This window comes from Etheostoma cragini, chromosome 13, assembly GCF_013103735.1.
Source record: "Etheostoma cragini isolate CJK2018 chromosome 13, CSU_Ecrag_1.0, whole genome shotgun sequence".
Classification (NCBI taxonomy): domain Eukaryota; kingdom Metazoa; phylum Chordata; class Actinopteri; order Perciformes; family Percidae; genus Etheostoma; species Etheostoma cragini.
In genome coordinates this window covers 23,031,318-23,045,980 of record NC_048419.1, presented here as the reverse complement: position 1 = coordinate 23,045,980, position 14,663 = coordinate 23,031,318, and the positions used below count along the sequence as shown (strand labels likewise).

General features: G+C 41.3%; 1 protein-coding gene across 2 annotated transcripts in view; it reads right to left on the bottom strand.

The window, feature by feature from the left end:
- The window catches only part of zbtb16a (zinc finger and BTB domain containing 16a), a 144,120-nt gene that overhangs the window by 79,962 nt on the left and 49,495 nt on the right, over window positions 1-14,663 (bottom strand). For both annotated transcript variants that reach the window (XM_034889029.1, XM_034889030.1), the window contains exon 3: window positions 7,816-7,913. In XM_034889029.1, the coding sequence (XP_034744920.1) occupies window positions 7,816-7,913 (98 nt within the window). The remainder of the gene's footprint in view (window positions 1-7,815; window positions 7,914-14,663) is intronic.

Sequence of the window (14,663 nt, the reverse complement as noted above, 5' to 3'; positions counted from 1 at the left end):
CCTCTCCTGAGTCTCCTATCTCCCTTTTCACACACACACACACACACACACACACACACACACACACACACACATTTAGGAATTTGTGGCCTGGAAGGCAGTCAAGTTTCATTAATTTCTGGGTTTGAGTACAGTACAGTGTGTTCCTGGACTCACATCTGCGAGCGATCATAAATGCCAGAATGCTGGCAGAACATCCAGACCTGCCGGCACAAATATGTCGTCATCACTGTGAGGGAAGAGCCGGCACGGAGCCAAAACAGCCGACAATCCGGCAGCCAAACAGCCAAACAAACGCCACGGAGATAGAAACACAGACAAAGAGCAGTTGGAAAGCAGCCCTCCCGCCTCGCCGTGTTCATATCCAAATTCTTTGAATTTTTCCTCTTGTAAATACTCTGGACATTTACGTAGGCATTTTACTCCCACACTCAAGACTGGAATCAGATTGGGATCAGATTGGAACAAAGCTTTTAATTTTAGGCAGCCAAGATGAACATCTGGTCAGGGACAGCAGGAAAACTAGACTTTGGCTAACCCTGGTACACTTACAATATTGTTAGTTATTGTGTAATGCTCAGGTCAAATACACTATATGACATGTTAGATGTTACTCCGATGCACAGACACTTACAAGAATAGACAATATTTCTCTGTGTATAGCATACCTTTGTGTCTTCACACATGTCAATGTGTTTTTGTCTCTGGTAGTCAAAGTGAGAAAGTATTCTACACATTGTGGCTTTAAAGGGTAACTACCATTTTATTTTTCAACAGTCTTTGACATTTGTCCAGTATTAAGCAAGATCGCTGCAGTCGGCAGCGGCAAAACAAGCTACCATGTAAGTTAATAGGGCAATTGTCCAGCTTGTGTTTACCTTCCCAAAAGTGCTTGTTTTGTCACTGAGAGGCTCAGATTAATATTTTACGTGTTTGACAACATTATGGAAAGGATTTCTAAGTAGGTTGAACTGTAAAAGGGTAAGATCCTTTTTATAAATGTAAAAACATCTGCAAAATTGTGTTTCCTAAACCCAACAGACTCCATGTAAATAAAAAGTAATTTTAGCATCGTAAAATACACTTCATTCAAAATCGACAAACAAAATGAAAACTATAAAAAGCCGTTTTGGGTCATCTTTCTCTTTTTCCAACCATCCAAACTCTGGTTTTGGTTGAAATAAACACACAGTTTATCGATTAACGGGAAAATATGTTGGCTCTATACATGCTAAAAGTATTGCCTTTTTTAAATGGAGTCTGGTGGGTTTAGCGCTAGCAACATCAGAGCCGTTTCTGGTTACACAGAAAGGTCTCAAAAGAGGTTTTAAAAGGTATATATCTGAAGGGATCCTTTCCATAATGTTGTCAGGCACTTAGAATATTAATTTGAGCCAGTGGGCGGCAAAATGAGAAAATACAAGCTAGACGATTGCCCTACTAACTTACAGGGACTAAATAACTTATTTAGACACAAAAACTAAATACGGTACAGGTTGAAAAAAAGTGGTTACCCTTTAAGTAATTCACCAATGGCAGCTTCTTCTTTTTTTTAGCAGACAACCCGAAAAAGATCAACCAACAGGGAACACAATGCTATGCTACCAACTGAGGTGTCATAAAAAAACTAACCTTCAGGGTTGGTCATAAACACTATTCTAAACTGCAAACCTCATTCTGGAAATACACTGTACTGGCTGACTAATGCACAAACCAAACACAGGCATACCAAACGAATGAAGCCTGTGTGACACACTGTGAGAGCTAGCATATGACCCCAAATGCCAGGGGATTATCATGTAAAGTCATGTTTTCATCAACTATTCCTTTGGTTAGCAACTGCATCCACCAGAAGCTCTGACTACAGATATGTCATAGACTAACTGGATTGCAAGTACAATTTACCTAAGAACAGGGAACAATACAATATGCATACCAAAACAGTATCTTTTTAAGACCCTAACAAAATAAAAACATATGAACACTTTTTTTCTTTTCACAAATTTGCTAAATCAGTGCCAATCAATGTGAAGTAGTGAGTTTATTTTTTTTATTTATCCCTGATATAGTGCATGTAATGTCCAAAGTAAAAATAATTAAGAATGTATCCAAGCAAGCAATGCCCTATTCCAAGACACTTTGTGATTATCAATGAATGAGAAGTTTAAGTTGGTATTAAAATAGCCCTGAATACAAACGGCTGCAATATAATGTCTCCGCTTTACAGAACACCCATGACAAATCCTTGGAGGATGGAGAAACTAGCCAAAAAAAACTGTCCCTATTAAATTCCACTGAGAAATCCAGTACTATATGCTGTTATATGTACAATCAGCTGTTCATAGAGCAGCTGAAGATCTGCTAGGAATGTTGGAAACGCCACCTGAAAGTACTCTGTATTAATAGATGCAACATCTATTTACCACTGTCAAAGAGTACAGTCAAGGTAAATAAAGACAACCCCCTATGCTTTATACTTAAGTACTCTTTTTTGGTTCCCACACTATCAGGCGGCACAATATGGAGACCATCTCTCCGTTGATATATTATCACAATGTGCCCTTGAGCAACACACTTAGCCTGAGACTGCTGGTTTAATAAAGATGGACCTTTTTTTAGTAGAGGAAGCTATTCAGGTCTCACACACACCCATCTGGCTCATCCAGTAACTCCTTACTACGTATACATAATGTTAAAGGAGGATTAACACTCTATAAAGGCAATGAGATGAAAAGTTGGTGGTAACGGAGATGGCGGTATGGGTGTTCAGGGAGAGTCTTATGTGTAATCTTATTATGCCGCAACAACTCGCTCGGAAAACAAACTGTGAATCATAGCAGTCTGGTCTTGTTTCAACAAACACACACACAATGTAAAAGACAGAATATTTTGGTTATGGAGGATAAAGTACAGTTTACCTGATACTACTGATATGACAGCGTTGTGTTTGTTTGAAGCCCTTGACCTGAATGAATTCTAAAGTCATGTTTTCATTAGTGCTAAACATTTTTTTTTTAACTTTAGTGCCTAACCTTTTGCTATTAAGGAACCCCCGTTACATTCAAGCCATTGCCAAATGAGCTGCTACAAAGCTTATTAAGACTATCAGCTCCACACACCTCTCTCTGTACGTCTTAGTATGACTATGTTCAGAAGACTGTGTCCTCCGGCGGCTTTCCCACACAGAAACTCGAGTGAAGATCACTACATCTTCTGAAGAGTCCATCAGTTTTTTTTAAAACGTGTGTGTGGAGGGGGGCGAGTGGTCATGAAAGGCTTGTATCACGTGGATGTGCTGACAGTTTTGTTGTTGGCAGCAGAAACTATGCACTATACCTTTAATAGTTTAAGTACAGACACCAAAACAGATCATATTTAAAATGTATTTTAAAGATACCTTACGCCCCTTTTACACATACATTGCAGCTGGATCAGACTTTATCGTGGCAGCTCCCTAGCACAAAGTTTGTGTAATGTCCGATTGAGCCCATGTGGGAATTGAGCAGCTCATTGACCGAAGAATTTACAGCGAGAGTTGAAAACATTTCTTTAACACTTCTGGAGTGAAATTGTTAGAAACCAAACATCCGAGGTTGGTCATTCTTGGTTAAGAAGAAGAGCGGTGATTTCCACAAAGACACCAACGGAAATGTCGAACTAGAGAGACCTCCTGTTGGTAAGGGAAAATGACAAATTTCAGTACTGGCAAGAGACTCGTCGTTTATGACCAGATTACGATGGTACCGCGGCCATGTCCTGCCTCCTGCACGCTCTACCCAGGCGCCACCCCTCATCTAAACCACAGTGTTTCTCTGTGTGTGTCATCGAAACACACAACAAGCAGCCGTACTGAAGTAGCCGTACAAGTAGCCGTAAAGAAACTTTGACTAAATGATATAGAATCTAAAACTAGAACCAGGATGAGGAACCACGGGATCAAAGAATGAGTAGAAAAAATTATGAAACTGATCACAAATTCAACGCAAACTTTAGATACAAGACATATATACAGATATTTTTGACTCGGCTATGGAAGCTTTTTGCTCAACACAAAAAGAGCAGATCCAGTTTCAGCACCTCATTGCCTTCAGAATTACTATTTTATTATTATCCTAATTACTATTATTATTGTAATTATTGTTATTAGGGTTTTTATTGTAGTTTGACTGCTGTTTCAGGACTGCAATTAAGTACACATCTCGGTGAAACATGAAGTACATGGATTCTTTGGGGAGAATCTTTCACAGTTTACGTAAAACGCCGGCTTTATCGTCCATCAGAAGTGTGAAAGTGCTGCTGTGATTCAAAGAAAACAACATGTAGGACCTCAAAATGCACCCAAAAAGGGCTGAGTCACAGCTCTCCAGCCTGATCTAACCCCCATCTGCAGGCTTCGGCTCAGCAAACACTGTCAAATACTAAACGTCAGGCGTTGGAGAGAGGACTGAGACAGAACGAGACGAAAGAAAATAAATAGCTGGCACAAGGTAGACTGTACATACTGTACCCTCAGTAGTGGCAGGCAGCCCAGACTGGCGAGCCGCCAAGTTCTCCGTACAACAAGCACAGAGAGAGAGAGAGAGAGAGAGAGAGAGAGAGAGAGAGAGAGAGGAAGAATGAAAGAGAGAGAGAGAGAGAGGAAGAATGAAAGAGAAAGAAAGAGAGACGGACAGACAGATAGACAGAGAGTGAGAGACAGAGTGGAAAGCAGAGAGGAGGGAGGAGGGGGGAGGTAGCAGCCGCCGCAGCAGCGTCTGAAACGCCCCACATCCACGACACGCTGTGCATACAAAAAAGCCTCTCCACTCTCTCGCTTCATCTCCCCAATATTCTGTCTTTTCTGAAGCGAGCTGAAGGGTGATGGCGGCGGTGGAGGTGGAGGTGGAGGAGGAGGAGGGGTGGAGGTTGAGGGCTTTGGAAGCCGGTGAAGTGTCATCATTTCAGAAAGGCACGATTAAATAAAAAAAAAAAAAAAAAACGAGCCTTGAAAGTCAGTGAAGGTGGAAAAAAAACAGACAACAAAAACTATCAAAGAAGCTTTGGCTCAGCGCTGTCTCTTCCCTAACCGTCGCCCGTCTTGACAGAAGCGCTTGTCTTGCCTTTAACGCCAGACCAAAGCAGCTATGAATCAACACTGATGTGTGTAAAAGTGCAGGTTGATGCCGTGCGTCAACACGGCCCCGCTTGGAAAGAGGAGAAAAAGAGAATGAAAGAAAAAAAAAAAGTTTATGCACTTGCTGCCACAGTTGCTAAAAATACACTGCCCACATCTTCCGCTTGCTTGCCTTTCTCTAGGTGGAGAGTGTGGTTCTTCCTCGAGTTTTCAATGTTTTTCTCCATTTGATCTCCTTTCAACAATGGGCACACATTGAGACTTACTGTATACCTGTTGATACCATAGAAATTTTTTATATTTACCTATTTTCTTTTGGAAATCTACTCAGATAATGATTACCTCAGTGTGGTCTGAGCTAACACAAGCACGTCCTAAAGGACTATTTATATTTGTCTTCTTTCACATTTTATTAAAAAAGGAATCATGTTCTCTCTGGTTTCTCTTCCTTCCATATTCCTTACCTCTACACAATCATGTAGTTCCCTCAAAATTAAACTTTAACAAAATGCTTTGTTGTCGCAAAAGGCAGCACTCACTTCTTTTGAAAGCTCTCATTCCATGAATGTTGCAGAGAGTACAGTGGGTAGAAAAACTCAGGTACACATTGATATAAATGGGGTTGTCAAAAATATTATTAGAATGCCAGAAGAAAGAAAAACTATAAAATAATTTACTAACCATATCTAAAAAGGCCTCTTCTGCCACAAGCCTAATTTTTCAGATTTGTTAAATGCTACTTCCATTATACTTGTAATACTACTACTATTACCAATAAACAATGGTCATTTATATGGACAGGGGTAGCCTAGGATGTACATGCCTTAAACGGTTACTGTTAACTACTGCAACTAACACAATCACAAATTCCCAAAACACAAGTTTTAGGTTTTATTGTTGCCATTTAGATTCATGTCAGCAGCAAGAACATGGCTCTTTAAGGCTAATCTCCACTGGAGCATGCAGAGAGCTGCTCACACTTCAGGAGGAGACAACATGTATCTGTGCAAAAGATTACCTCCACCCACCCTAAGTGGCTCAAAATGATTGCACAATATGATGTTACACAAAATAGGAGCCGGTGGCAGAGGCTTTAGGGCTGAACTTTATGTCAGGTGGAACACATAGTGGGGCACACACTGCGAGACACATTCGCCAAAACATTTAGCATTCAACATGTTTCTGAGACAGAGCGTCTGTGACTTCTTTCTGCTTTGTCAAGTGAGTGAGAAGGAGAGCAGCACACATTTGCAACAGGGCCTCTGGAAATGGGGTGTAATTCTAAAATAAACAGTGAATATTTCCTCAGAGCAACTTTTTGTGTTTGACACACTGAGTTGTGTGCTGAGCCAATTCACTGGCGCAGCGTGAATTTGTCATTCATCTTCGTCACAACATAGCAGGAGTGTCAGCATCCATCTCAGTCATTGTTTAGGTTTGTATGAGATGCGAACAAACAAATCCTGGCAATTATCATTTCCTGCCTACTGTCAGTAGTTGGCTTGGGGGGGGGGGGGTGTATCCCCACCTCCACCACCAAAAACAACGACAACATTAATGCCAAGTAGATAAATCAGACCACTTATGGGATCTATTGGAAAACATACAGACTATTGCGCAGATTGCTCAATCTCTGGGCCAACGTCAACACACAGATTTGGGGTGTGTGTTTGTGTGTGTGTGTGTGTGTGTGTGTGTGTGTGTATCTGTGTGTGTGTGTATAGAAGGGGTTCCCTCAGAGGTCCCATGGCTTTTACAGTGTCTCAATAAACCATCTGCACTTAGAGCTTTAGGAATGAGGAGCTCTTTGCTGCCTATAAAAGACGGCCCATGCCATTAAAACAGTGCTGTGCTAAGTAGGCTCAGAGCACTGGGACCGCTGGGGCGTGTGTGTGGGGTGTGTGTGTGTGTGTGTGTGTGTGTGTGTGTGTGTGTAGGGGGGTGTTTTGGGGTGGGTGTTATAGTGTCAAACTGGACCAATCAATGTATCCAGTGTTCTGACTTGTTCTGCCTTTCAGACCTCTAATGTCACGGAGGTATAGCGCTACAGGATGACGATGTGCAGGCACCTCTTTGGTTAAGTTTGGTCAGCTTGACTGGGCTGAAGAGTGTTGTAATCAATAAATCCCGGAAATTGGGAAATGCTTTACATTCAAATTTTTTAAACGGGTAAATTTATACAGAAATAAAGCATGTGTAGGGCAAGCTATCCTTTTATTCAGCTGTATGGCTTCAGCAATTTTAAAGTTAAAATCTATTGTTAATAGATATGTTAAAATCTGTTTTTAATACTGACGTGGTAGACAATGTATTCGTTGTAACTCAATCCCTTCTAATCTGTGAATGCTTGTAAACCCCATTTGTGAGATGCAAGAGTAAAACCTTAAGTCAGGCCTAGCTTGCAGGGTTAAAGAGCTCCAGGAATAAGAGATTCCCTCCCCCTTTAAAAAGGACCATGCCACTGCTTTTGCATGTTAGCACATTTATTTTTGAAACAATACTAACTCTAGTATTTTAGTGAAACCCTGCATATAATGCTAAAATGTAGTAGCAGTTATGAATGCTCTCTTAAAAACAAAAAAGTCCCACCAGTAATTCCCTACAACCAGCAGTAAACCAAGCAATGAAACCAAGGCGCACTGCTAGCTCAACAGTGATCATTGCGTGGGGTTGTGGTTTTTGGGTTGGTTTGATTTCTTTACCTGAATGAGAAAGCAAATGCATACGTAGACGGAGGCTGTCCAGGAAGTTCTTTCCACACAGCTCACAGCCGTAGGTCTTCATCCCACTGTGCATCTTCCTGTTGGCAAAGAGCAGAACAACCATTTTAGGCTACGGACTCTGTTTTAACCAGACAAAGCTTAAAGGTGCATGCATAATGTCTATGTCCCTAACAAAGGAGCTTTTATTTATTTATTTACTTATTTTTTGCAGCTTATAACTAAACAATTTGAAAAATGTCCCGTTCCATCAGTCATGATATATCGGCACATTAACAATAACCATCAGTTTAACAAGCCGACCAACTACAACGCATTTCTTTCTGCAGGGAACACCAGCCCATGACTCGGTGTTGTAAATCACTACCTACATCTCAAGTGCTACAGATGGACAAGGAGCTATTAAGTGAAATAGAATGATTTATTCAGGCAAACACACAAGACAGCTACTTAGTGTTATGAACCATTTATGGGCTAGTTTTTGACTACTCCTCTCTAATCTATAAGGTGATGCGTAGCTTGAAGCCAAATCTGATCTCCAATGGATTGTCTTTTTGCCAAACAGACAGTCATTAGGCTGTAACATAGTTTAAGCACACAAGGTCAGACGAGACTAAGGTTCAATATTTGATTATGTAGTAAAGGCCTTGAAGGTAAGGTAACTAAATAACATCTGACAACAGAAAGTCTAGCCCAACGACTCTCTCTGTTACGAAATCCTCAAAGACCCAACGGCTCAGTGGAAAGCATATTATTCTTGAGAGATATCTGAAGGTGCTCTAAAGCAATTAAGGGTAACACAAACTGCCACAGTGCCTTAAGCCTCCTGAGAACTTCAAATACCTCACCTTGGGTGAGGTTTACAAAAGTACACACACCCAAAATTGTAATGATTGTTTGTCATGTTGGTGCTGTTTCAGAATCCGCACATTTAAACGGTTGCCCTCTCTCACAGTGAGGCTCCAAAAACGAGACTGTGCTCCACCAAAAACGGCAAGCAGTTTATTATTACAAGGTGGCAGAAGCTCAGTCCGTAAGGTTTGGGCTGGGAACCGGAGGGTCGCTGGTTCAAGTCCCCATACGAAACCAAGTATGGTGGTGGACTGGTAGCTGGAGAGGTGCCAGTTCACCACCTGGGCACTGCCAAGGTGCTCTTGAGCAAAGCATTGAACCCCTACTGCTCAGGGCGTCGTTCTATGTGCAGCCCCCTCACTCTGACATCTTTCCATTTAGGTAGGTACTGAGCATGTGTGTGTAATAACTAACCTTGCGGGACTAATAAAGTATTCAGTATTAGTAGTATGTTGGTCGTAGTAATAATGATTAAGTCAGGTCAACAGGTATGATGAGGGAGGGGGCGGGGGGGATAGACAGGTTGAAAAAACACAGGACTTTGACCCAAGAGGCGCTGTTTGTGTCCCGTGCAAACTCAAAAGTCAACGCTGACATATTCTAAAGAAGAAGGACACACAAAAAACGACAAAAAAACACTGTATCAAAAAGCAATATTGCTACATTTCATTTGAGATTTTTTTTTTTGTACTTTTTTATAACTTAGCATAGCATAGCATTGTGGTAAACTCACTTCAAGCACCGAAACAATTTGTACAACGCATCATAAGTTAAGGTTTGTTTTCAAAACTGATTTAAGGAATTTCAAAAAGCAAACATCAACATTTCAGCTTTAGCATCCAATTAACTCTTCACACATTTCTCTAGAAAGAATGTGGGCGTCACTATTCAGAAAGCTGAGCCAGGAAAATGTCACTTTATGAGGTTTTTTAACATTAATATGCATTCCCCAAGTTGCTAGGAATGGCTACAGGTGTAAACCGAGCCCTGGGTATCGTGCTCTGCCTTTGAGAAAATGAAAACTCAGATGGGCTTTCTAACCTTGCCCCCTTATGTGTGCAGCCCTAATGAGGACATGTTGATTTGCTGCCAGAGGTAGCGGCGCCTTTTAGGAAGTTAGCAGCAAACAAACCTATCTGGTAATATGGGTTTCCTTTTTGATAATAATGCTACGGCAGGTTAAATCAAGATGGTTACAAACACCAATGTGTAAGCTACTGATAAGGCTTTGGTTTGATCAGCGCGAGCTGTCAAAATATTTCCACAGGACAAGTGCACGTTTCTATACTTAGGTATAGTGTATGCTTCTGGCAGGCAAACCAGACAACATCAAACAGAAGGATTTTATAGTCTGTGTCGATGACTCAGGTGGCACAGAGTGATCAGCCAAGTGCATTCCTGGGGAAACAATGCCCTTGATAAGAGATCTGCTCAACTTGGGCGAGATGACAGCCATCCGTCTTAGCGTCTCTCAACAAAGCCGCAGAGGAGGAGGTGGTGCCACTCTCCCAAAACATGACTGATTGATGTCAGATGTCAAATGCAAATTGATTTACAGCTTTTCGTGCCTCTAGCGGTGTAGGGAGAGACAGAGCGGGGTAGAGGCCGAGACAGGCAGAGAGGGATAATAGCGGGTCTTATGGCCATGGCTAAAGGAGTTACAAAGAAATGAAGTCTAGTTTGACTTCAGTGACAATTAATTGCTGCACAACATCCTTTGAAAACCTGGAAGGAAGAGTGGTAAGAAAACAAAAACAAAACTGAGATATGGAAAGAAAAAGTGCATTGAGGTTGAACAAGTCATGATAGCGATAGCAGTGGTTAGAATTTGTGAAGAGAACCTAGAAACCAAAGAGAGTGACAGCCAGGCAGAGAGTGATTAAAGGGCCCTATTAATGCCAAATGCCCTCAGAAGGGAAAGAAGGACACCTAAAAAGGGAGACAGTGACACAAAGACAGGAATGACAAAACTGAGAAAGGAAATGATACCGTTACATTTTTAGATACAGTGTTTCCTCCATGTTGATGGCGGCCAGTCACGGTAAAATTTCTGCCGCCATGGTATAGATCAAGAGTACCATGAAAAACGTAGCTAATAATGTTCACTCAGCGTTTTGATTTGTTGTTAAACTGTGTGTAATATGAGCGTTGATGTTAAATCACAGGTTTAAGGTAACCTCCCGACGGTACCGTCTATTTGCTGGATGGTTTCAAGCTAATATTAGCAGATAAGCCCGTTGATAACGGCGCTATTGTTCATATGTTATTCAATGTTTCTGACCGTAGTGGTCATAGTGACTGAAAGTGTGATGTTAGATGCTAAAAAGAAAAACTACTCGCTGTTTTCAGATAATGTTCATTTTTGACGATTTTAAACAGCTGGAAGTGTTGTCATTTTATAAAGGCTTTAATCTGAGTGACATCCAACATGTCACTGTGAGCAGAGCAGCATCCCTCTCCTCTCTTGCCATGTGCATGCAGGCAGAGTGAGTTACTATGGTTATGGGAATCTGTGTTGACAGGTCCTTTTCATACTGTGTGGCTAAGTGAAACTGGAAAAAAAACTTAAAAGGCCCTTGTAAGTGTGCGTTTTGGTGATGTACAACAAAACAAATAATGCAAAAATTAAATCCCCGTTCAAATACCATAGATAAAGTGCCACTCGACCAGACATGCCAAAACACGTATGCACTTCAATATCCAATGGAAAATAATCTTAAAAGAAAATAGCACAACGTGTGGTCAACCTAACTGACAGTGTCTTCAAGCCAGCTATTGTAGATCCCTATGCGACAAAAACAATTATAGCAATATAAAGAGAATCGTAACTAATTACATTTTAAACCAAGTAATACGTAAAGAGTAACATCTCACACTTGCCGAACACTTTTAACAGCTGCATTGCATTCTGGTCTACTGAGGCAAAACGTTCGGTGAAGAAAATGACATCTCTGCCACTTCTACATTGGGATTCTTCCCTTCGTGATTGGTTTAATGTAATTTTTGATTTTTAATCATCCCCAGGAATGACAGAAATTCACCCACAAAAAACAAAACGGACAAAGGAATAGAACCAGATTTTTTCCTTTAAAAGAATCACACGTGATGTACCCAAATGCTTTCACTCCGATAAGGGGGAAACACCAGCAAGCGGTAAACCACAACACGACACACACAGAGCACAAAGCCTTTCAAAGGCCTTTTGTGTCCCTCCTCAATCTGGCCATTGTGCCCCCCAGACAGTGCACTGATAAGGTATGGATGGACTTATTAAGCCCACTAGAAGTGGAAGCAATGCGATGTGTTTTCACCATAAATGTGGTGTTGATGAATGCGGTGTGTATGTCGCTGGCTGAGAGTGTGTTAAATCTAACTGCAATAGCTAGCGCTACCCACAGAAACAGCACATTACTTGTTGTTCAACAGAATGGTAACAACACTTTTCCACCAATTCAGTCTGTTAAAGGACTCAGCCTGTTGTATTGAGACACTAACGACACCCTTCCTTTTGCCATTTGGGGTGGGGGGCTTATATCTGTCATACTTGGCTTCCAGATTCATGCCAGAACCATGATGGATGAAGCACCAAAACCAGAGCAAAGTACAATGGTCCAATTCCAGCTGGTGACAGTGGCTAAAAGGGAACCTGAGTGCATCTAACAGAACTGATTCTCAGCCCAAATCAGTATACACCTACAAAGACTTGTCAGATGTAACTGTCTCTGTAATTGTAAAAGAGGTGATCTGTCTCAAACAATAAATAAAATTTGAGCCTGTCATCTGCTCTGACGACAGACCCCAACCTTTATGAAACATAACTAATTGTAGACAGACAAAGGTAAACACAAAAAATCACACCTGTGAAATATAATATAACTCAGTACACTTTGAAATGCTGTGCGTGCCTCAGCAGAGCTAGTAATATACTGTAATTCAGCTCCAACAAGGCTTACTGATATGTAAAAGGATACTAAAATACATATTGTCCCAGCTCAGTGATTTGGCTCGGAAAGACCTCTCCACACACTCTCAAATCCTATCCTAACTGTCTGCTTTCATGTTCTGCTTCTGAAATAGATGATGAGAGGTGTGTGTGTGTGTGTGTGTGCGTTCAGGGAGGGGGGGGTGGGAGGGAGGGAGGGAGGGTGATTTGAAACAGACTGACTGCAGCCATTAAGGAAGTTCACATAAAACTCTCTCAGGCCATTTACTCAGTTAATAATCGACTTTGTCCAACAGTCACTTTTGACAACGGCAATAAATTTTAAATTTATGTCAACAAAACATATGCTGATCACCTCGTGCAGTGTGCTTCCTCGTAAAATCCAGCCCAACTGAGGGCTGTCTGAATGCAAGAGTGTGCGTTTGAAATGTGAGCCGATTACAGGCCTGGGTTATTGAGCCGTAACAGCTTGCCTCGTGTAATTCAGAACTTTTTTTCCAATTTTGCCGCTGGACTTGGCTGGCCATCCATCATAACTAGCACTGCATTTGGAGAACTAAAGACCCAAGCATTCCACCTGCTCTTCTACTTCTACTTGTAATATACCACTGTTAAAAAGTCAAAACAAGATGATCTACTCATACTAAACTGCAAAAAATATAATAACTCAAAGACCTCCATGGTCCTTTGATGGCTTTGATAATCCAGATTTCAAATGATTGAGCTTTAACAGAGGCAGTGGAACTACTGCCAAACCTCTTTAAATCAAATGACCCTGCTTGCAACTTTTGCCGATGTCCTCTTGGGCTAACGTAACAGTTTTCTATCCCCAAATTATTTGTTAAGCTGGAGAGAAGAAAACACTAAAAGATAAAGGAAGGCAGATAAGAGGTGGTAAATTGAAGAAAGGCTTTGTGGTGCGTGTGTGGGGCTATTTGTTCATTAGTTTTGTTGGTCAAAAGAAAAAGAGCTGATAATTGGGAAAAGGAGGGCGCTGAATAGAGCTCGGACTTAAAAGGACAATTCCAGCGTAAAATGAACCTAGGGGTTAATAACACATGGGTACCGAGTCGCCGTTCTCTGGGATTTGTTTTGGTATGACTAGTCGAATGACAAACGGAGTGCTTGAGCCAGGTTACTGGTTACTGATGGCATGGCGTTCGCCTGGTCATGTTTTCCCAAGAATGTGTGAACAGTACTGTCTTTATCTATTATTATCTTTTTAATAAACTGTCTGTACACTTACAAAGTTCTCAATGCTTCGGTTTAAATGTAGAGACCCTCATTATGCTATCGTGGAAGTGTGGTGCTATTTTGAGCCTTGTTAGTGGTATAAGTTATTGGTGTAAGCTATGGTAATGTGAGATTACTGCTGTTATGTTTATTTCAACTGTCCGATTATAGCCTAATGTTCATTTGCCAAAATGGTGATGCTGCTGTCACATTGTGGTTCTACATGAGTACCAGGTGCCAATATACAAAACAAATTTATACTGTAGACCTGATTATTAAGCTTCATGATGCATGTAGTATCTGTAACAATAATGCCTGTATAGTAATTCCAATACATATGCAAGATACAGATGGAGCTACAACGGGAGGCTAGCAAGACCGCAAAGACAAGAGCAGTCAACAATTACCCGGCATAGCTGCAAGGCAGTAACAGAGCATGTACCAGGATGTTAATAGCAAACACAGGTCAATAAGCATTGCACTGCAAACCAAGGTCAATAAAAAAGACTTGAGTTTTAAAAATGATCCATGGTATAAGTGAGATAATGCACTCTAGAAGTAAGAGCCCAACCAATACATCCATTTGGGGATAAAAGCACAGGGCAGACAAAAGGACCGTTGCGGCACACACAACTCCCTGTCATGGTGAACAAAAGCAAAATGATGCACGAGGCGATTCGGTGACACTTTGGTGGCTGATCCTAATGTGGCCATAAGTGGTGCAGTGTGGCACCGCCACCTCTTATTTTGGTTTTCTGACAGAGGGACACAGAGGAGGAGGAGCAAGGGGGTATTTTCAACA